A 24,301-nucleotide genomic window follows, 5' to 3' on the forward strand; every position below is an offset into this window, starting at 1 on the left:
ACTCGAAAACAATCGATTCCATAATGATTTAAACTCTCACAATGTTACCAAACTGCAGCAACGTATAAGACTGTTTTGAGCCCTGTTATGTTCCTTTAAGCACCCCCTTTTTGCAATGTTTCCAATGTAATTTGGTCGCTGTTTTTAAAAATGATTGCTGACAAAATGTAACGTGAGATGTGTAATTGTCAATATTCTCACGCTGATGTTTGCTTTGACACATCACTTCACCTTTCTAATGGGACACATTTGATAGTTTAATTTCTGGGTTAGGTATTATTCTGGTCTCCTTTCCACAATGAGCTGAAAGGGTGTGGACATAATGTTTGTCTTTTTTCCAAATCACTGTAGGCCTACTACTGTAAATTATAATGTATCACACTCTTACTGATTACCAGAAAACATGGTGGTTCATTTTACACTCCCACGTTAAAAACAGCTGATATTTTTGAGGATGGGTTGAGCCATTGTTTGCTGTATGAGTCTGAGGGGTTAGGAATGCAGCCAGGCCTGCAACCTTGATAACAGGCCAAGTGGAGATAAGTCTGTACAAAGGGAAAGCCCTTCCCTCCCCTTGGATCAAACCACATTTCCTTGACCATACACTGCTTTGGTCTAAGAGTTATCTCATCCTACAGAAGTCATAATTAATACCACATCATAGGCAGCTGCTATACATATGTTACTGTGAGGGAAAGCATAATGTGTTATCTGAAACAGTTCCCTCAGTAAGTGACTTCAAATAGATATCTAATCTGAAGTATTACCTGTGTTAAGTGGCCACTTTGTGGTCTGACACCATTTAACAGTGCATGTAATCTGAGTGGTGACGTGTGTATTTAGCAAGCCTCAGCATATCTAAGCATGATGTTTGTGACTCCAGATCCATTTGTTTCATTTACTTAACATGTGCCACAGTGCAGTGGACATGTCCACACCTGCAAGAGGCTGACTGTTACACTGTGGATCTGCCAATAAGTGCTGGTATTGGAAATGAGTGTGTGAAAGGTCCTTGTCAAGATACAATAGTGGCTCTGTGGGCTTGTAATGTGAGGCCCAGGATAGGAACACATCGGACAATAGGCACATTTGAGGGGGAAAATATAACCACCATGCAAATGTCCCAGTCATTCACTAAGCAAAATGCAGACCATTGTAATCTATTGATGGAAAATGTCAGATCAAATAGTCTACATATCTGGCCATTTATAAAAACACTTAATTGTGACCTCTGTGTGAATGGGTTTGTGCGTCCGACCCTGCAGCTCCTGTACAGCAATTATTGTGAAACAAAGATAGCATTTGCAGGCCATCCAACTGTGATAGAATTAGCTCAGCACATGTGGGTTGCAGTGTCCCAATACTTGATAAACCAATGGACTTTAACCTGGCAGATTGCATGGTTTTTAGGATCCACTGGCTGCGTATTACAGTAAATAAGATCATAACTCAGCATGGACTGTGACTGTAATCACGTCTTTATGCAATTGATACTCTACAGCTCCTGTACTTTTGTTTAGTCTGGCTTGAAACTATGTTTTCATTGTATTCTAATTTATTCCCTCTTTATATTCTATTTTATTACTACTTTATTGGTTTTTTTGTGATTGCATGCCCTTATTGTTATATCAATTGTAACTTCCTATTGATTTAGTGTAATTGTGTCCTCTTATTTTCATCCCATTAATCAATTTGTTTAAAAAAATGCTATACAAATTAGTTCTAGGTATCATGGGCAGTGAGTTCTGGGAGCTAGGTGTTGTGTAAAGTGAAATAAATCATTAGATGGTGTCCTGTGAGGACACAGGAGGCAAGGCCTATCATAACAGAAAAACGTATGCATCTATTGCATAACTTTTTTATTTGAGAAACAAAAGAGCAAATTGGATACTGTTTTCTTTACTTGTTTCCTTTTCTTTCTTTTCTTTCTGCCTCGTCCTCGAATACAGTAAAGACATAGCCAGTAATAGCTTAACTAAAGCTGTCTCCTGCCCTCTGTATTGGCTCTCTGCCAGTCAGGGGTCACCCAGGTGAAGTTTGTTTGATCTCCAAGTTTGTGTCCACAATGTTCCCTGCAAACAGAACAGATAATACATGACAGAGTATCAGCACTGGGTCAAAGCTCACCCATTTTAATGACTACTGCTAAATTAAACAACATGTTGGGCTGTGTCCTACCAACTACTTGTTCCTCAACTTTTTTTCAAAACCCACACCCATCCCAGAGTCTTTTTGTGGCCCTCCTGTAAGGCAGTTTCAACAAGTCATGACAACCCAAGTAATGCAACAGGCTTGTAACAGGAGACTGTGATTCAGACGCACATGACTTGATATGTGTCTGTAGGTCACGTAGTAAATGGTCTGTTGGCTGATGTAAATGGGTGACTAATGCAGAAAGGTTCCAGCCTGTATTGTGTTTTAGTGAAAACAATGACAACATTCAAGTTGTGGCTCTGACAGTGACCCCCTGTTGTAAATCTTTCCAACTTTTGGAAAAGTTGAAAATGTACTTTCCAGTAACCTGGGGTGTGCGGATACATCACTCAGTGTGTGTGTTGCTGAAGTTCTTGTTAGCTACCACTCTTAATAATACAGCACCATAAATACGCACTTTAAATGTTTAGTCTTATTTGTTTAACATGACACATTCTCCAGCCTCACATGTAATGAACCGAGTGTTTGAAGGATTTAGGTGGATCTATAAGCAGAAATTGAAATATGGGATCAGATCAGCATCCATGGTGTTTGACTTTTGCACATCCATGATTTAACAGTCCCCAGGAAGAATGCTGGGCTTTAAGGACCATTTTTGTAATGAACAAATGGGAGGATTAGTCAGTAGGTTGCAATCTACAACCTCAACACTAAAAACGATGTTTGAGGAACAGATAAAAGGGATGGTGGTGTTGTAGATGAGCAACCACAAGTGGAAATAAGACTATTAAGGGCTGTCAAGAAATGTCACCATATAATCTAATTGATATAGAAGGCTTTAAAGGGGATTTTTGTACGACTGCGTGTGTGCAGGATGTTTTGACTGGCCGTGTGTCCTCAAAGTTACGGATTAATTGACGGCCAAGGGAAAGTTAGAGTTGATTAACTTAATGCATGCTAAACCATACTGCTCTGCCAAAAGGAGAAAACACTGTAGTGTAATTTCAATGATTCACAATTGGTTTTGGTATAAAAGTTGGAGCACTGTGATATTGCATGACCTACTTTAATGTCTGAGTTGTTGTTAATAGTTAGTGAGGAGTTAATTTATGACCCAGATAGGCTTATTATTCCTTATCAACTTTATAGTGAAGATAAACAAATATCACATTCTTCAAAAGCAGATATCTGAATCAGTACTGTTGTAAATCAAAGGTCTCGTAAAACAATTATTTGTACTTTTCATCAAAACTATACAACGTGCTATAAAGTGAATGACATTGTAAAGCATTATTGGCATATTTAAATGGTCCATCAACGTTTTTCTAAACTGAAATGCCCCTCATGATAAGCCTCTTTATTATGATAAATCAGTAAAATTGTACTAAAGACATATAAAAGTCAAAATGTATTATGGTAGAGATTATGCTATCATTGATTGATTATTGTGTTGAAAAGTAAATGCAAGCAAACTTGAAAGGTATAGGTAAACTCACCAGTACTTTTCAAATCATGTTCAAAGTAATGACCACAAGGGCTTATTCATTGTGTGTAATGCTGCCTTCAGGGACTGTTGTAAATATTACTTCTGTAATTAGATGTACAATTCAATGAGGTGGAAAAAACAAAATGTTGGAGGAATTATTAAGATGTTTTACTTAAGAAAAAGTGACAGTAGCACACTATAAAAAACGCATACAAGTAATGCATTCTGTAGGCTAATTAAAACATCAAAAGTACAAGTTATTTATAGAATCCACAATGGTATTGTGCACAATAATAGAATGCACAATGGTATTTTCAAATTGAAAATTTCAACAAGTCATGACAACCCAAGTAATGCAACAGGCTTGTAACAGGAGACTGTGATTCAGACGCACATGACTTGATATGTGTCTGTAGGTCACGTAGTAAATGGTCTGTTGGATGATGTAAATGGGTGACTAATGCAGAAAGGTTCCAGCCTGTATTGTGTTTTAGTAAAAACAATGACAACATTCAAGTTGTGGCTCTGACAGTGACCCCCAGTTGTAAATCTTTCCAACTTTTGGAAAAGTTGAACATTTACTTTCCAGTAACCTGGGGTGTGCGGATAAATCACTATACAGTCAGTGTGTGTGTTGCTGAAGTTCTTGTTAGCTACCACTCTTAATAATACAGCACCATAAATACGCACTTTAAATGTTTAGTCTTATTTGTTTAACATGACACATTCTCCAGCCTCACATGTAATAAACCGAGTGTTTGAAGGATTTAGGTGGATCTATAAGCAGAAATTGAAATATGGGATCAGATCAGCATCGACTTTTGCACATCCATGATTTAACAGTCCCCAGGAAGAGTGAAGATGCCGCACCTAAATTGCATCTTCTCATCTAACTTTCAGCAACCAAAATAATTTTCCACAACAGCCAGCACCCAGGTACAATTGATACCACATTATTCATTATTGCACCTGTAGTAGACAGGTCAACAGACAGATAAACAATGTGAATTTTATTTGGCTGTAAAGTCAGTTTACCACCAGAAGTGCGTCAGCTCCTCCTCTGATGTGAGGTTTTTCTCCGCCTGTCTACAGTATATTCAATATTCATTATCTTGTTTTTGAAGGTATGGTAACAGCTTTGATAAGACTGTCCTGGTTTGTCTTGATGTTGATATGGTTGTTACTGAGTGACTAAGATGGCTGGGTAAATGTAAATGATATATCATCATTAAATCATTGTTTGGTCTGGGAGTGCCTGAGGGCAAATATTAATCTAACCGGACGTCTACAAAATGTGAGTACACTCTTGGTCTACACCGTTGACAGAATTTCTAAACCCTTTTGATGCAGGTATTCTTGAAAGAATAAGTAAACTATGATTAAAAAAAAAAAGTAACTATTGTGCTGTTTAAAAGAAAGCAATTGAAAGTCTCACAACCATAGGGACTGTCAGCTGACACATTTTCGAAGAAGTGAAACAAACAAGACTGTGAAATTATTGAAGATCGTATCTTACAACCTGTTCTAAAAAAGACAAAGGCACAAGACTAGTAATTCATTAAAGGTTGTTCATTCATGCGTTCACAATGTCTAACTGATTAAGTACAAATTATCTTCAACACAGTGACAATCAGATGTGCATAGTTGCTCTTTAATGTTGAACCAATATCCAGCAAATCATTTGGAAACAGGGAAAAAGCATTTAGCTCTGCAGTACAAAAGAGATGGTGTTGTTTGAATGACCCGCATGACTGATTCTGTGTTACATAAGAAAATAAGATCAACACACTTTGAGTTAACCTAATTCTCCCAGAGGCAGAGTCAGTGGTCATAGCTTTTATATCTTTATCTCCAGCACCAATTGTAGGCATAGTAAACATGCCAAGGCAGAGTTAGTGAGGACACACTCAAACAAAGCTGGAGTAACACTGTGTGTGAGTGCCATCTCTAAACTACTACTTTTGCGGCTACGCAGGAATTGCTTAGATGAATATGAGATGTTTTTTTTATTTGGTTACATTGGCAACATTACATTGCCACTAACAGCCTGCTTCCCTTCCATACTGTTTGTTTTATTCCATACTTTTGCATGCATGCAAAAATACCCACTGGACATAAATGATCTCTTTGACATCAGTGTTCGGTAAACTATAATTTCTTTACACTTGGCAGGAGCAACGCATTCCAGCAGCAGCAGGTCGGCCTGTGCAGAGAGAGTTGGACCGTTCACTAAAGGGGAAGCTGCGCCTAACCAGCCTCTGTTTTGATTCCTGAGGAAAGTATGTGAGGTCAGGACGACACAACATTAGCTCGGGGGTGAAACTGCAAATGACAATTCATAGCAAAATCACTGCAACTCACACCAAACCAATCTAGATTGATAAGAAATCACTACAGGTAAGAGATCAATGTTGTTTTTTTATTTTGGGGTAAATCTTCCCTTGGCCTGTAGAGATTACATTAAAGGCCCCCTATCGAACTCTTTTACAACAATATATTATAGGTCTCAGATATATACAAAACTGTTTGGCTCGAAATACCAAACAGATCTTACATTGTAGCATCCCATTAACCCCTCTGTATCAGCCCTGTTTCAAAAGTGCTGATTATGTGGATGTGTTGGTTTAAAAAAACACAATGGTGCTCTAGGAGGACATTCAGGTGATAAGGTGGACGGGTGTTACCTTAGTTGGTAAGTGGCTAATGGTTTCCCAACAAAGACTGTTGTGCCATCACTATGTTGCCAAATCTGATCAGCTAATTTTCATCAGAACAAAAAGAGAGAGAATCTTTTTTCCTGAAACTTTTCGAGTCTCTTAACACACTGGCGACACATATTTATGTATAAAAGTGGATTTTGCATAATAGGTGACCTTTAAATTCTAAGCTTGATTCAGGTCCTCTAAAGTTGTTTGGAAGTATAGGATCCCAACAGAGAAGCGCTAATCCGGGTCATGAGGATCTTCCTGGATGAATTAAAGCGATGGTCTATGACATAAAGGCGGCAAACTTTGAGCCCCTTCTGTTTTGCTGTTACTCGATGTACTGTGTAACAACAGGGTTTGTATATAAACAGCGGATGCAGCTGTTTGGATTATTTGGGTAGCGGGTGAGTGGACAGTGACCCCCTGTTGTAAATCTCTCCAACTTTTGGAAAAGTTGAACATGTACTTTCCAGTAACCTGGGGTGTGCGGGTTACTGGATCACATCACTATACAGTCAGTGTGTGTGTTGCTGAAGTTCTTGTTAGCTACCACTCTTAATAATACAGCACCAGTTTTTTCTTTTTTTTTCTTTTTAATGACTGATTTTAAATGCCATTTTCTTAATGTCTTTCATTTTTTGTAAAGCACTTTGAATTGCCTTGTGTTGAAAAGTGCTATATAAATAAACTTGCCTTGGCTTGCCTTGCCTTACCATAAATATGCACTTTAAATGTTTAGTCTTATTTGTTTAACATGAAGACATTCCCCAGCCTCACATGTAATGAACCGAGTGTTTGAAGGATTTAGGTGGATCTATAAGCAGAAATTGAAATATGGGATCAGATCAGCATCCATGGTGTTTGACTTTTGCACATCCATGATTTAACAGTCCCCAGGAAGAGTGCGGGCTTTAAGGACCATTTTTGTAATGAACAAATGGGAGGATTAGTCAGTAGGTTGCAATCTACAACCTCAACACTAAAAACGATGTTTGAGGAACAGATAAAAGGGATGGTGGTGTTGTGGATGAGCAACCACAAGTGGAAATAAGACTATTAAGGGCTGTCAAGAAATGTCACCATTTAATCTAATTGATATAGAAGGCTTTAAAGGGCATTTTTGCACGACTGCGTGTGTGAAGGATGTTTTGACTGGCCGTGTGTCCTCAAAGTTACGGATTAATTGACAGCCAAGGGAAAGTTAGAGTTGATTAACTTAATGCAGCGTTTCTCAAAGTGTGGGGCGCAGAGATGTGATAGGTGGGTCCCGAAAAAAATAAAAAAAATAAATTCTAATTTTTTTTAACTTTTTTTTTTCACATGTTTTTATTTTTTATACACTGGTGGAATATCAAAACAACGGCCCGCCCGGGGTGCAAAACGTATCAATGAAAAGCGACCCTCTACCACACAAAACAACACCTGTAGATAACCCAATTTGTGTTCTTTGAAATTGAAAAGGATATTGCATTGTGTTTGTTACTTTCGTTGCAGTTGTATGTCTTAAGTGTAATTTGGCATGCTTTTATTTTGAAGGCAAGTTTACGCTGTTGACAGTTGTTGTTGCTATGGAAACAAGAAACGTTTCACAGCGGGCGGAACTTGTCATAAAGTCCGCGATAATAGAGCCCACCCATTTAGAGGGAAGATATGATTGGTCAATTGTACTGTCATTTGACATTACTTTCGTTCAGTTACTATAGCTGGCCCTCTGTGAATTCATAGCTGGACGTCCAATCAGCTCCTGTCTTCACTTGCCCCCGGACCCTCGAGGACGTCCACCACCAAATAAAGCAGGTTAAAATAATTAAATTGCATACATTTTATTTTAGTAAACACTGAAAACGGGTCCCACAGACCCAAACAGCACTCAAAGGTTAAAGGTAGCATATAATAATGTTAAAATGTGCTAAATATATACACTGCAAAAAAACAAAAAAGAGGAGTAAAAGTAGCTCACGACTTGTTTTATTTTTTTAAAGTAACCCTCATCCTAAAAAAAGTTGGAGACCCCTATTATAGAACGATACATTTGACAATTTTAAGCTTGGCCTACCATTTTATTGGAGCGATGAGGAACAGGTGGGGCTTGAAAAGGCCCACCTGTTCAAAGTGGGGAATGACAGAAAAAGTTTGAGAACCACTGACTTACTGCATGCTAAACCATACTGCTCTGCCAAAAGGAGAAAATACTGTAGTGTAATTTCAATGATTCACAATTGGTTTTGGTATAAAAGTTGGAGCACTGTGATATTGCATGACCTACTTTAATGTCTGAGTTGTTGTTAATAGTTAGTGAGGAGTTAATTTATGACCCAGATAGGCTTATTATTCCTTATCAACTTTATAGTGAAGATAAACAAATATCACATTCTTCAAAAGCAGATATCTGAATCAGTACTGTTGTAAATCAAAGGTCTCGTAAAACAATTCTTTGTACTTTTCATCAAAGCTATACACAACGTACTAAAGTGAATGACATTGTAAATCATTATTGGCATATTTAAATGGTCCATCAACGTTTTTCTAAACTGAAATTCCCCTCATGATAAGCCTCTTTATTATGATACATCAGTAAAATTGTACAAAAGACATATACAAGTCAAAATGTATTATGGTAGAGATTATGCTATCATTGATTGATTATTGTGAGGTATAGGTCAACCATTACCAAAGTAATGACCACAAGGGCTTATTCATTGTGTAATGCTGCCCTCAGGGGCTGTTGTAAATACTACTTCTGTAATTAGATGAGGTAGAAAAAACAGTGTTGGAGGAATTATTAAGATGTTTTACTTTTTTTTTTAAAAGTGACAGTAGTACACTATAAAAAAACCGCATACAATTAATGCATTCTGTAGGCTACTTAAAACGTCATAAGTAAAAGTTATTCATAGAATGCACAGATCAATGGAATTTTCAAATTGAAAATCCGCTATAAGACAGATCCATAGTCCTTGAATGCAGCACAGCCCGCAGCTGAATGAATAGGCTGTAATGATGATCCAGTCGTTTCAGGAGGACAGCAGCTGCTGGGGGAGGCGCGATACCGGGGACGAGGAAGACGTGCGCGATGTGACTGCCCCCATTGTTTGTTGTAGTGAGCGGATGTTGACGTGGGGCTTGTTTATCTCCTTACGTCCGAGTACCACACCTTTAGGACGCCTCGTTTTACTCAGAACATTACGACACGAGTACAAGCTGTGAGGATTTATGATCTACTATACCTTTAAGAAAAGTCAACAAAACATACCTGTGGAGGTATGCTGTGGAGCTACTCCAGTAGGCAGCCATTGTAGTTTTTCAGTAGGCTAATATTGTTTAACACTAAACATAATGTGTTTGTTTTTGTAACGCTGGCAAGTAATACAATGTATGAATTTGCCCATATAGTTAACATATGTGTAAATAACTAATCCGGTCAGGTAATTATACAATTAGCCAGTACCATTTTGTTATACTTTTGTGATGTGTATTTTCCCCGCTTTTTCCCATGTTTTACTACCGTTTATTTTGGCTTCACTGGAATATTATTGTTATTTCCCCTGCACTGGTTCAATCTTGATATATATAACTTGTATTTGATGCAGTATAGCCTACTACCAATTCATATAGAAAGTACCTCAAATTGACTCCACATTCACAATCTTAAAATTCTCTTAAATATATGTTCTAGACATAAAGAACAGAATGATATAATATCATATTATATCACTCTATATAATGAGTAGGCCTACTTTTACTGTTGCTACTTAAGCCCGAAGGTCCCCGCCGACGGGGACCCTGATTTTTTTTATACACACTCACAAATATTTTTAATATTTTTTTAAGAATCTTTTTTTTTATTTACATTTTTTTTATTTATTTTTTTTTAATGGAGTGAATACCTATAGTGATTATTCAATGTAATACAATGATTTTTATAGTCTGGTATCTGAAAAAGGTCAAATGGCACTGATGGGCCCAAATGGGCCCAAATGTGCCCAAAGCTTATTCCGCCTGGACTTTATTTTCATAAACCTCTCTAAAAAGGTCAAATGTCACTTGTTTTGCCTCAATCTTGATACAGGGTACTTATTATATGTTATAATTTGGATTCCTAAAGCTTTTAGGCTACTAACCCATCATTCAAGGTTGGTCTTCACTATAAGTAATGGGTTTTCTTTAGGCGGAGACAGGAATTTACATTTTTTTTTGCTATGTTCCATCTGAATTTACTCTGACACAGAAACATCTATATTGATTCTGACACTTCTACATCCAACTCACAGATGTAACCTTGCTTTGATAACAAAAAATATTCATATAAACCTTTTAGAAGTGAAGTTACAGTCATTTGTTCTGGGCATGTCATTTTCGAGCCTGAAACCTGAAAAACAGGCTCGGGGTTTAACAGGTTCATTTAGCTGATAATAGCTACATGTGCTTAAGTCAATTTAGAAAAAGGTATTTGTTATTGGGAATATTTAGACGTTACACTTTTACTCAAGTAAATTATCTGTGTACTTTTTCCCCAACTGAATATAGCACTGATAGGGGTCATGCAGCATAAACTGAACTTTAACCCTCTACCGCATACTGTTGCCCTCAGGCAACAAACCACTTTTTTCGACCTCACACTGGCCCTCTAAATATTTTTATTTTTTTAAATATACACAATGTCACAATAAAATGAGGGAATTATATGGGTGTGGCATTTTTTCTGGGGGTGGAGCAATCCTTTCTGCAAGCAAAGCTGCAGGGGACTCAGGGCCACCACTTGGTAAGATACATTTCACTTTTTAACATATTAGAAATGTACACAACTTAAAATAAAAAATACATGCATGTGCATGAATACGTAAAGAAGTATATTTGATTGTTTAAAGACTTATTATGTATTTATTAATTAGCTAAAACTATATTTTTTTGTTCGTTGCCTCAGGGCAACACTGTGCCACTCGACCACTTTTTTCCAGGCAATTAGCATACAAGTGTGCAAATGTGCTCAGCTGTAAAATGATAAACCTAATCAATGTTTTTACCATCTACTGATATTTACAGGAAATGGACCCCAAAACATGTTATGGGCAGAAGGGACACGATCAGGCTGTTAGGGCTATTCCGTCTGACAGTGAGGACAGTGAAGGTCAAGATAGGGTTAGGCACACACACACACACACACACACACACACACAAAAACAACCTACCTACAGGGTTACTTGGAGAGGGTCCGAGTCCGACCCTTGTCAATTAACTACAGGGGTCCCTCAGTGCTCTGTTCTTGGTCCCCTCCTCTTCTCCCTGTACACAAACTCGCTCGGATCTGTCATTAGCCCTCATGGTTTTTCATACCACTGCTACGCTGACGACACCCAATTAATTCTGTCCTTTCCCCGCTCAGAGACCCAGGTCGTCGCACGCATCTCTGCTTGTTTAGCTGACATCTCTCAGTGGATGTCCGCTCATCATCTCAAGCTCAACCTTGACAAAACTGAACTGCTTTTCCTTCCGGGAAAAGATTGTCCCACTCTTGACCTAACTATCAACATCGGCACCTCTGTTGTTTCCCCGACTCAGACTGCAAGGAATCTGGGTGTGATCCTAGATAACAACCTGTCCTTCACTGCAAACATCGCTGCTACAACCCGCTGCTGCAGATACACGCTTTACAACATCAGGAAGATACGTCCCCAGCTGACCCAGAAAAGCGACGCAGGTTCTGGTCCAGGCTCTCGTCACCTCACGCCTAGACTACTGCAACTCCCTCCTGGCTGGTCTACCTGCATGTGCCATCCGACCTCTGCAGCTCATCCAGAATGCAGCGGCTCGTCTGGTCTTCAACCTTCCTACATTTTCCCACACCACGCCGCTCCTCTGCTCCCTTCATTGGCTTCCGGTAACTGCTAGAATTCACTTCAAGACACTGGTACTTGCGTACCATGCTGCGAATGGATCTGGCCCTTCCTACATCCAGGACATGGTTAAACTGTACACCCCAGCGCGTGCACTACGCTCTGCATCAGCCAAACGACTCGCTGCACCCTCGCTGCGAGGGAGACCCAAGTTCCCATCAGCAAAAACACGTGGGTAAGCTATCCTGGCTCCAAAATGGTGGAATGAGCTCCCCATTGACATCAGGACGACAGAAAGCTTACACACCTTCCGGCGCACACTGAAAACTCATCTCTTTCGACTCCACCTCGAGCGATAGAATTACTAACAAAGAACTGCTAACAGAGCACTTATATACTAATAAAGGACTGGCTTATCTATAGCCAGTTGAATAGCACTTGAAATACTTGGCTCTATGAAACCTGATGTACTTTATGATTCTGTTTTCTTCAAGGTTGTGTCTTCCTGGTCAAATGTACTTATTGTAAGTCGCTTTGGATAAAAGCGTCAGCTAAATGCAATGTAATGTAAACACACACATAGACACAGAAACACACACAGATACACACACAGACAATCACATACACACACACACACACACACACACACACACACAGAGAGAGACACACACATACAAACACATCCACACACACAAACACACACACTTACAAACACATACACACACACACACAGAGACATACAAACACATACACACACACACACACACACACACAGAGAGACATACAACACACACACACACACACACAGAGACATACACATACAGACAGACACACAAACACGCGCACAAACACACGCACGTGCACACACACACACACACACACACACACACACAGAAAACCTTTTGAATTCATATAGAGGTTTTTTTTCTATTTCTTCTGAATTGTAGAAATCCTTGGTGTTTCAATACCCTCATAGCACAGTGTTGCCCTGAGGCAACAAACCAACCCCTGGTTGAGGGGTGAAGGGGGGGGTCACATTTTATAATTGATATAATATCAGGGACCCCTAAGCTCCTAAAACACATGGTGAAACATTGTTTTCCTCCCAAAATAAAAAGTCATGCCATAGAGCAGGGGTGGGGAACCTTTTTCCTCTCAAGGGCCATTTCAATTTCTTCAACATCCTCCGCGGGCCGCACAAATGATTGACCTCTGCTTAAAAATCACAGCACATTCATTTGGCCTTTTCTTTCATGCTGTGCAAAGAAAAAGCAACCTCTTAATCCAGATATTTTACCATGACTCGCGCATGCATTCACGTGCACGGTGTGGCATGACCACCAAACAGAAAGATATGGACACAAGATGTGTGCAAATGTATTTAGTTTCCTATCCATGGACATGATTTAAGTGGGGGGGCCTAACCTCCTCAAGGGGGATCTATGGAAACATCTCTCAACATCCATATGAAACAGAACTGTAAGCAGATTGACTTTTTCTTTATGGATATTTTACAAATCATTCTCCTTTCAAACTGTATTCTTGTTTATTAATAACAACTTGTTTTTACTGTCATATAGTATTTTATACCTGTTTACTTTATTCTCTTGTTTTTTGATAACTATAATGATCATATAAAGATGTGCCTTTACCTCACTGGTTGTATAAAAAGCTTCTTATATTCGTTAGCATAGCTAGCTAACCAGATACTAATAACAACACAGTTATTGACTGTATGATCAGAATGACAGATGAACAGATCGCCACTGGGCTTTCAGCTAAAGACACAGTCACGCAAAAACTGCAGCATGTGTAGCCTCCGGATTTATGGGTACTGCAATTTTTTTGAAGTCCCGGAGTGGCGTTCTGGTGCTCTCCATCAGCACTGCACCCCTGTCAGACGAGACATATACCACGTGATGACACGTTAGGCTCGTGTTGTGTACAAGGACCATGACCGTTGCCAGGAAAAACAGGCACTCGCTTGTTTAATTATTTTGCGGTCTAGATTTCTTTAATTTTTTTCTTTTTTTGCGTGTGTTTATAAATTACCTCGAGGGCCAAACCAAATGGTCTCGCGGGCCGTATACTATGCTTTTAAAAATGTAAAAATGTTACTGCGGAGATTTAACTTGTAATTTAGTTTCTGTATGTTGTGTTTTGCTTACTGAGGTATTATTGCAATATTTGAAATTGTGGTTTTATTATTGTAGTAGTTTTGCTATATAGTAAAAAGGTTGCAGTATTAAGTAATAATCTAAATAATAAATGTTGTATTACTCTCGAGGCCCCACTGTCAAATGGGAGGAAATGGAAGTTTGAGTGCTAATTGTTGTGTTTTGTCCTCAGTGCAGAAGGTTCCCATGGTGTCTCCCGGCCTACTTGTAAACATGCTGCATAAGAAGTGTCCAGAGATTAGCCGGACACACACGCTCACATAAACACTCACACAATCACTCACAAGGTCATGCTTAGAGGCAAGCATATTTTGGTTTGGAGGAGGACTTACATCAGAATTAACTAAGGACATTTTGGGTCAAGAATTTGTAAGAAGACGAATAAACAAACACCGACATAGTGGGAGAACAGGACATCTGTGACATCCAGAGCAACACTGACCTATACAGCAAATACAGTGAGGATCATCTGCACAGTTAAGCATACAGAAGGATTAGAGCTTGAACCAGTTTACTCAATCACAAATCGGCGTCAGAAATTAATCCTTTACAGTAGACTCCAGTTTCCTCTTTTGCAATGTATTGAAAACCTGTCTGGTATCCTGGTATAATATTTTAAACACTTCTTGGGCTTGTAAACATTCAAAACAAAGCAGGTTCTGTATTTGGTTACTGCCTTTTTCATCACGGCCTTAATGAAATATAATGTGCAGAAAGATGTTGTGTAAATTAGACAGCAGCCTGAGGAACAAAATAAAGGAGAAAAAAAACGAGACGGAATGAAAAAAGGAAAGAGGTGTTGTTTCACGTCCCTCAATGTGTCACTCAGCCTTTCTGTCTGACTGCCAGGCTTTGCTCTCTGATAATCTGTATTGACCACTCAGTGGAGGGAGGGAGGGGGAAAAGATGGAAGGCAGAAGAGCTGCGTCGCAATCTAGGTCGTCCACCAGTAATCCCACGTTAAAGTATGTCGTGGGCAAACAATGCCAAATGCTGAGCTCACCCAACTCCTCTTCCTTGCCCTCTGTTCAGCCAAATTTGACATTTTATGACAGACCTCTCTGTTTGCGTTCGACTGCAGGACTCACATGCTCTGATATTGCCAGCGATAACAAACTCTTGACTTGTATAGGGGCTAGAAGGGGGATACAGTGATCAGGAAGTAGCATCTTAGCTTGACCTCAGATGACTTTCTTTTGAGGTATTTGCTTCATTACCAAAACACTGAGACAGTCATCTCAAAATTGGACCACTAATAAGCCGTGGTCAACATGAAAAATAATTTGCACTATTTTGGGAATGTGTATGCTTATTGAAATCCACTTTTCTACTCGTGACATGAGAATTAATTGGACAAACTTTCATGTTGACCTGTGCTGGACAACCCGACTGAATGTGGGTTTACACTTGTTGCATTTCCATTCTAATAGGAAATGTTTAGTGTTCATTGTCTTATATATCTCAAATAATCACTATAATATGTGCTGTCTTTCTACAAAGCTTGTTTGTAAAGTTTAAATGTTTTGTGTGGGGTTAGTGGATCATAAATAAAAACCTAACTTGCTTGAGATCATGACTTTCAATTGATCTGACACAGCACAATGTTAATGGAGACCTTTATGCTTGTCAATGCATTCCTCTGGACAAAGACTGCTTGTATTATGTAAAAGTGTGGCAGCAGCACAGTGTGAGAAGAGCCACTTTGAAACTAGAAATGAATGTAATGTCTTATTTAGCTAATCCCTGACTCTGGGCCTTTGTTTCCTGACTAGATCCTCTACGGCTCAGTGGTCCAATAATGCGATTCCATTTGATGCTCATGCCAAAAACTATTTTGTTCCGGTAGAATAAGTCTAAACTGACTAAGTAGGTTATAGTTCAGACAATGTACATTGCAGTGCAGATGTACTGCAAATAGAAACGCAAACAGATGTTATCCTTTCCATATTTGCTCACCTTAACCTTGCCAGAGTGGTCAGTGAACTCGACGCAATGTCAAGGACTTAAGAGTGACTGCCGCTCAGGGTTGTAAAGTTTAAATTTCCCAACTTTTTTGTATGGTCTGTTGTTTGGTTATTCAGGGGGTGCCTTAGTTATTATATGTAGTAGCCTACTCTCTTTACACTCAGCACTGCATGACCTATATACCTTTCAGGTGAGTTTAGTTGAATTACAGAATAAAAAAAACCTGTGAAAAATAAACAAATTATACCAGAATAGTAAACAAACCTTTAATTGTTCAGAGTTTTGTACAAGGGTGTGTTGACATTTGTGGATCACGTGCAAGCTAAACTTTGAAATATCATACTGCCCTCTTGAGGCCAGATGCTGACCTCAAACCCAAACATATTATGTAAAAATGTCCAGTAATCCAGCAAGGCCTCATGAGTTTAACCACGAGTCATGAATCAAATACAGGCTATACAGCCACAAATAAAAAGGAAAATAGACAGTGAGACACACAAGGCCATTACCAGTCCTTGTGTGTTTTGAAAGTGTGCCTGGTTTTGAAGAAAAGTCTCTCTGAAGTGTATGGTCCACTCAAAAACGAATATAATATAATAATTTTTTCATAACCGGAAACGGAGAGCATCCTGGGTAAAAGTGGGTACAGAGTAAGTGATGTAGCTGCTGTGAGGGCTGGAGAAATAAGGAGCAGCTCTGGCTCTTGTGTACACAGGGAATGAGGACTCCGTGCACACATGCATCCTGATGGGTTTAGCAGCGAGTCCACAGTGTGTGCTGCCCCCTGTTGAACAGATGGGGGAACTTCCATCTGAAGCCTGAAGGAAGAGAGGCTCCTCAGAGTCCCAGCTGAAGCTCTTCTTATTCCAAACTCTTTGTATGGAGCGTCGCTGCTGATAATCCACTTTGAGCGGCACACTGGACAGAGGAGAAACTCTGGAGGCCCGAGCAGAGGGACTGTCTCTCTTCAGGAGGGATTCAATAGAGAAAGGACTGCTGAACTTCACCTCACATCTGATCTGATCCCCTCTGCAGGCTGCAGGCTCAGGAGAGGGGACAGCTGAGCAGTTCCTCGATGCTCTGCTCAGGTTCTCCGTTTCCACTTTGGAGGCCAACTCTGGGAAGAGCTGCAGGATTCCTTTGAAGTGACGACGCGCCATCTTTGCTGTGATCTGACCAGAGTCCAGTTTCCAGTAGTTCCTCTTACTGTCTAGAGAATCTGGGACAACTGGAATCTGAAAAAAATAAACAAGACGTGGGTTAATTGTTACATCAAATACTAAAAGGAGGTTAATTTGCAAAGATCTGAAATGAAAGCTTACCTTGACAAAACATTTGTTTGTCGATAGACAAACTCTGATGTTGTTCTCAACAGATCTTTTGTCGTCAGAGATGAATTGGCCCAGTCTGTCCATTAACTAGAACAATCAAATTGAGATTAAGTTTAGAATCGAAACATGTGTTTCACATTCAAAGATTCATTGTCCAGTAGCTACTGTGTAGATAGGGCAATGAAAATATTAAATCCCAGGCTCCATTAATATATAAAAAAAATCTAAAAAACAATAAATATAGTGCAACAGAATAAAATAGTGCAGGTCAACTATATTAAATGTACAAAATAAGATAAGATAAATGTTGCTGAGAATGTTGTAAGTGGAAAAGTAAATGCAGGAGTCTATATACACTTGTAGAATAAGAAAGAACAGAATGTAAAATTAAATACTTTACAATGAAATAGTGTTACTTAAATTCATTGCAAATGTGTTTACCTGAGTAAAGGTGAGCATCTTGCCAGGAACGTCCTGCAGGATGACAGCGATCTTGGCCAGGTAGGTGGTGCTCTTCCTGAACAGACCTAGCTGAGAGCTGCTGGCTGGACTGGAGAGAGATCCAAACTTCTCAGGCCTGGTCTGCATCTTGTTTGTTGGACAATCAGAGGAGTCAGGAACAGACTGTGGTGTTTTCACTGCCTCACTGAGAACAGTTGTGGATGGGAGGTGGTCAGCTCTGGATATAAGTCCTGTTGGGACAATAGGACATTAGAGGGTGTGCACTACAGGTTAATGAAACCATTTGAAAAGTAGATGAGCCATTAATGTTGGAGGTGGAGCCAGTGGTTTCAGTAAAAGTCCATTTCCAAAGGGTCATCAGCATGTCTATATGGAGGTCCTGATCTGCCTCTTGTTCATGAGCAATTACATTTTCAGACTTTAAATAAAAGGTTATAGAAGTCCAACAATCCAAACAAAATATACAAATGAATAAGACTTTACTTTAAAAGTTGTAGAACACATTCATACATTTAAATGTATTCAATTGAAGCTTTTGGATTAAGCAATGTATACAGAGGCCCAACCCAAGCAACAATATATCAACAAACTAAACTACTAAACAATGATACAACAACTATGTACAAAGTGTTGTCCACATTTTAAGCTTTTTCTTACTTATAATAAGCCAACATATCTTATTACCATTTTAAATGATTAATAAAATCATTAGAAATAAAAACTGGAATATATTTCAACAGTTAACATGAAAATAATACAAAATGAATTCACAGTAAATCAAGGTTTGTTGGGGTAGTTGTCGGTATACTCACAGTGATGTTGTGTCTCAGTGGAGCAGCGACTCACTTCAGCTGGTTCCCAACTATCTGCAGGTGTGTGCTCCTCCTGTAGTCTGTGATAGGCTACTGGCCTATTATTACATTAACTCAAACTACAAGGTTCCATCCTATAACTTGTCCAACCTAGTTTGTTACGTTTTCAGAGACGCCATAAAGATGTTGTCTGGAGCCTCTCAATAGCTGCTGTGAGAAAACACAATACACAGCTGGGTGACAGTGACATTCCAATGAGCAATCTCATCACATTCTTGCAGTTTGCACATCCCTCATCACTCCTTCAAAGTCAAGCCTATATCCCTTTGTCCAATGTAATGACGAAGGTTATCAGTGATCCCCATTAACTTGCATGGCATGCACCCATTAGCTAGGCTGAATGCTTTAAAGAACAAGTTTTGAAGTTGATTCTGACTGAGGCTGCAGTTGACCAAACCATTAAGCAGCTGATTTCACTTGTGCGTGATTGAATCTGTGTGACTCTGCTGCTTTGGGATCTGTTACAAGTAGCAGTTTAAGAAAGATGTCTGAATAATCCTGAAGGGTCAACTCAGATTTAGAGGGTTTTACTTGGAAAAGTTGTTAAATAATTAGAAATATAATGTCGCTGTAACCTTAGTAATCATGAGTCAGACTGCCCATGTAATTTAGGAGCACACCCTCAACTAGGGCTGTTCAATTCATGGAATTGCAAAATGGACTTGTGCAATATTTAAATTGCTTGAAGCACAATATTTGTTAAAAGTGTGTTAAATGTGTGTGTTAAAATAACATTTTGAATGAAGTGGTGCTATATCCAGGACTACAAGTCATATTTTACAGACTTAAAAAAAGTTAGCTGTTGTACAGTTCCTTTTAAAAAATCACAGCTCTTTTAAGGATAATGAGAAGAATGATGGGGAAATTATCAATCCGTCCAATATTGTGAAACATATCGCAACTGCAGTCTCTAAAAAGTTTGTGGTTATTTTTTAAAACTTTTACAGTATAGTATACCCTCAACTAAATTGCAAATGAGTAATACTGAGCATGGCAGCCGTGGAGCGTTCAAAGAAGCCTGTGAGAAATGATGGAGAGACAATATGGTGGAGGGTGGGGCTCGGAAAAAGAAAATGAATGTGCGTGCAGGAGACATCATTGTTTATAGTCGTATAAAAGAATAAGGTGTGTTTGAGGTGTAGTCCTTTTCATAGAAATAAAGGTAACTCCTTAAAAAACAAAAACAATGTTTATCCATTATATTAGCTATTAGTTATTCACATTTTAATAAAAGGGTGGACGTGTGCTGTCTAGAAAAACAACTCTGTGGTTATGAAATCCGGCATTATATATTTATCAAGTACAGAATATTGACGTATATTAGTAAGAAATTAAGTATTTCTAATTTAAGATAACATACAAAGAGATTACATTTGATTAATTTGAGTCTCTTTCACATTAAGATAAAATATACTTTATTAATCCCAAATTGGGAAATGTTTTCATTGCAGCAGCATGTACATCAGAGTATTGCATAATTAGAGATAAAAAAAGAGTAGAAAATACACATTAATACAATATAAACATCTCAAAATAGAAGATAAAACAGAGCTAAAATAGTGAAAACATAAAAGTCGACCGTGAAGATACAAATCTGTAAACTATCTGCAAAAATAAAACACTATTGAAGTGCCAAATTACAGCTAAAACAATACAAAAGTAGGATATTATTTACATTTAGTGTTAAAGAATTTGAAGAATTACAAGAAGAGGGCAATGAACACTATTATCTCTAAACAAAAACAAAACTGAAACGTTGTCCTTTAAATGTATGTATGCTGTTTTTTAATATATTTATTGATGTACAGAACTTTGGTCAACTCTGTTGTTTTTAGATGTACTATACATTAAAGTTGGCTTGGTTTGGATGTAAAGCGTGTTTACTGTGTGTACGTGAAATACTCTGCTATTCTCCCAGACAAACTGAATGTGAATGAATCTCGACGAGGCGTAAATCACTGGAAAGTGAGACAGACCCCCAATACCATTGTGTTTGATGAACACAGCCATTTCAACTGTTACATTCCAATGCTTATTATTACAGCCGTTGTCTGGGAGTGGTCTACTTGTTTGTGAGTGGACACAGTAGTTTAATCTACTAAATATGTATTATGTATTTTTCCAGAACCTCTCCATTTTAGAGAAAGGGAAAATATGAGTTGATAAATGAATAGCTTAGTCTATTAAAAGTAGCTGTTGCTGACCTGAACCTTTTCTTGTTTGTATACAAGAGTAATATTAGACTGTGTAAGTAGCCAGTTTCTGATAAAGAGTACCCAACATTTTGCCAGGACCCAAAGCCATCTTGACTTTTCCGAGAATGATTACAAACTGTGTAATGATACTGAAACTGAGTCTGTTTTTAATCCTTATGAAACTGATAAGGACAATGGTGAGCTTGCCACACATATATTTAAAAGCTTTCTGGCTCAATTCTTAGACAGAGAGGGTTACTTCTTGGTAAAATAAAAGAAACTTTAAAATGTACCTATAGAATGAAGGTTACAATATATTTTTTTCAATTGGACTTAATATACATTTAGCTTTGCCTTTTAAATAAAATGTTAAGCTTAATTTTAGTCAAGTGTGTGCTAGTTTTTGTTAGTTTCAGTAAGTGCGTAGTTTTAAAATACTGTTTTTAGTTGTTGTTAGGGCTAGGAAAAATATCTCAAAAGTATGTTGCTACATGCACATACAAAATACAAGAGTAGAGAACAGTTTAGGAATGTACGGAAGAGGATTAGGGCCACATTATTATTTTTTTGGGAGGATTTGAAAAAAAAAGTTGTTTTTTGTTCTGAGAAAAAAGTCAGAATTCTGACTTTCTTCTCAGAATTCTGATTTTTTTCTCAGAACAAAAAATCCTCCCAAAAAAAATCATGTGGTCCTAATCCTCTTCCGTAGGAATGCCCCTTACATCTGCTGTTTATTTTTTATTGTATTCTCTGCATATTTTCCTAGTTTCAGGTACAGTTTACTATAACAACCCTTTTGAAATAATGGGAATGAGACCTTTTTCAAAATGAGTTCACTGCATAAAACCATGGCTGACTGACTGTAATCAACGTATTGAAAATAAATCAAATCCTTGATGTTTGAATATCAGTAAATTACTCCTTTTGAACATATTACATGTTTTTCTTTAAGGGATTTCCAGGACAAAATATACATACTGAAACATTTTCTGTGTTAACTGGCTCCACCTCCAGCATTAATGGCTCATCTAACTTTCAAAGGGTTCTCATTAACATCCAGTAAACACCCTCTGATATCCTATTGTCCCAACAGGACTTATATCCAGAGCTGACCACCTCTGGTCATATCTGTTCTCAGTGAGACTGTGAAATCCCCTCTGTGTGTTCCTGACTCCTCTGATTCTCTCACATACATCTTTACGTTGGGACCCAACTCTTCAAAAAAAGATGCAGACCAGGCCTGAGAAGTTTGGATCTCTCTCCAGTCCAGCCAGCAGCTCTCAACGAGGTCTGTTCAGGAAGAGCACCACCTACCTGGCCAAGATCGCTGTCACCCTGCAGGACGCTCCTGGCACGATGCTCACCTTTACTCAGGTAAGAAAGGGTCAACACATTTGCAATTGAACTACTGGAAACTGGACTGTGGTCAGATCACAGCAAAGATGGCGCGTCGTCACTTCAAAGGAATCCTGCATCTCCTCCCAGAGTTGGCCTCCAAAGTCGAAACGGAGAACCTGAGCAGAGCATCGAGGAACTGCTCAGCTGTCCCCTCTCCTGAGCCCGCAGCCTGCAGAGGGGTTCAGATCAGATGTGAGGTGAAGTTCAGCAGTCCTTTCTCTATTGAATCCCTCCTGAAGAGAGACAGTCCCTCTGCTCGGGCCTCCAGAACCTCTCCTCTGTCCAGTGTGCCGCTCAAAGTGGATTATCAGCAGCGACGCTCCATACAAAGAGTATGGAATAAGAAGAGCTTCAGCTGGGACTCTGAGGAATTCCTTCAGGCTTCAGATGGAAGTTCCCCCATCTGCTCAACAGGGGGCAGCACACACTGTGGACTCGCTGCTAGCGGAGCTGCTAAACCCATCAGGATGCATGTGTGCACGGAGTCCTCATTCCCTGTGTACACAAGAGCCAGAGCTGCTCCTTATTTCTCCAGCCCTCACAGCAGCTACATCACTTACTCTGTACCCACTTTTACCCAGGATGCTCTCGGTTTTTATCCTTAAAAAAAGTTGTGTTTGGTGTGATAAACACTTTCTACTGCACTTTATGATTTGTAATAAAAGGGGAAAACAATTGAAGCTTTTGGTTGATCATTCTTCTGCTTTATCTAACAGTGAGCCACTATGCACATAGGAAAAATAATTAAGTACCAAAAGCAGTTAGAAGCGTATAATGGAAACAAATACAGATATCAGCTCAAGTACAGTAATTATAAAGGCCACTCCCTGAGACGCAGTAAACGTATGAAATCATGTTGTGTCGACACATTACCAAATACAGGGACAGACTGGTTTTGCATATATTAAATATGCATTTAGTTTCCTCTAAAACACTGAATTGGAATGTAGTGACACACACACACACACACATTTTCATATAGACCTGGAGTTTTATGATATATGTATACATTTGGATTTAACACATTTTAATAAATATTCTTATTTGTTTATAGTTCAGATTTAGTTCCTTTTCATAAACCGTTGGCCTGATCATTGGATACATGACAGGAGGTGCATTAATGGGGTGGGGGAAATACATTACATAGTATCATTAGTTTTTGTTGAGAAACGGACAGGAATCAGATTGTCTTTTGGCATATTATACACTGAACTGGTTCTCAGCTCGTCAGACAGCCTTTCAGCATCTACTTGTATTCTCTATCCTCCTTGACAACCAAAACAGCTTTTTTGTTGCTTAATGTTTGATGCCTATTTTTTTTCTCTATTGTTAATATATTTTCTGCTCTAAAAACATCTCAGAAAAAACAGAACTTGCCACATGATGAATTGCACAATATGAAGATAAATTCTCTTTACACTCAAACCGAAACTCAGGTGGTTGTATTAGCTCTGAATGCAGTCCACAATTTCCATTTGTCAAAAAAAGAAAGTAAATATTTAGCATTAAAGCCATTAGGGTTTTCTTTAAGGCCGTGGGCCATTTTTGCCTCATTTTAAACGTGTATAGTTTGCTACATGCACCAGACTGCCCAAATTCTGTCTTTATTCAAATGCCGAGGGTACAGATGAAGTTAAAATGGCACCAATAGACACAAATTTGAACTTTATAAACTGTAAACGTTTTTAAAAAAGGCTGGAAGTCTATCACGACATTACATGG

The 24,301-nt window shown here is 38.7% G+C and overlaps 1 protein-coding gene and 1 pseudogene across 3 annotated transcripts; one reads left to right on the forward strand and one right to left on the reverse strand.

The window, feature by feature from the left end:
* Positions 1 to 16,573: 16,573 nt before the first annotated feature.
* Positions 16,574 to 19,403, reverse strand: LOC117455420 (forkhead box protein I3-A). Of its 3 annotated transcripts, none has more exons than XM_034094936.2 (4): positions 18,961 to 19,403; positions 18,094 to 18,344; positions 17,644 to 17,739; positions 16,574 to 17,556 (listed from the first exon to the last, which is right to left on the reverse strand). In XM_034094936.2, exons 2-4 carry the CDS (start codon positions 18,238 to 18,240, stop codon positions 16,927 to 16,929), a joined length of 873 nt encoding a protein of 290 aa, XP_033950827.1. In that variant the 5' UTR covers positions 18,241 to 18,344; positions 18,961 to 19,403; the 3' UTR covers positions 16,574 to 16,926. The 3 variants fall into 3 exon arrangements, with proteins under 3 accessions (XP_033950827.1, XP_033950826.1, XP_033950828.1); XM_034094935.2 differs by having other exon boundaries at positions 18,927 to 19,403; XM_034094937.1 differs by lacking the exon at positions 18,961 to 19,403 and adding an exon at positions 18,799 to 18,897.
* A 3,005-nt stretch (positions 19,404 to 22,408) lies between these two features.
* LOC117454889 (uncharacterized) lies at positions 22,409 to 23,184 on the forward strand (annotated as a pseudogene).
* Positions 23,185 to 24,301: the final 1,117 nt, after the last annotated feature.

This window comes from Pseudochaenichthys georgianus, chromosome 11 (genome assembly GCF_902827115.2).
Source record: "Pseudochaenichthys georgianus chromosome 11, fPseGeo1.2, whole genome shotgun sequence".
Classification (NCBI taxonomy): Eukaryota; Metazoa; Chordata; class Actinopteri; order Perciformes; family Channichthyidae; genus Pseudochaenichthys; species Pseudochaenichthys georgianus.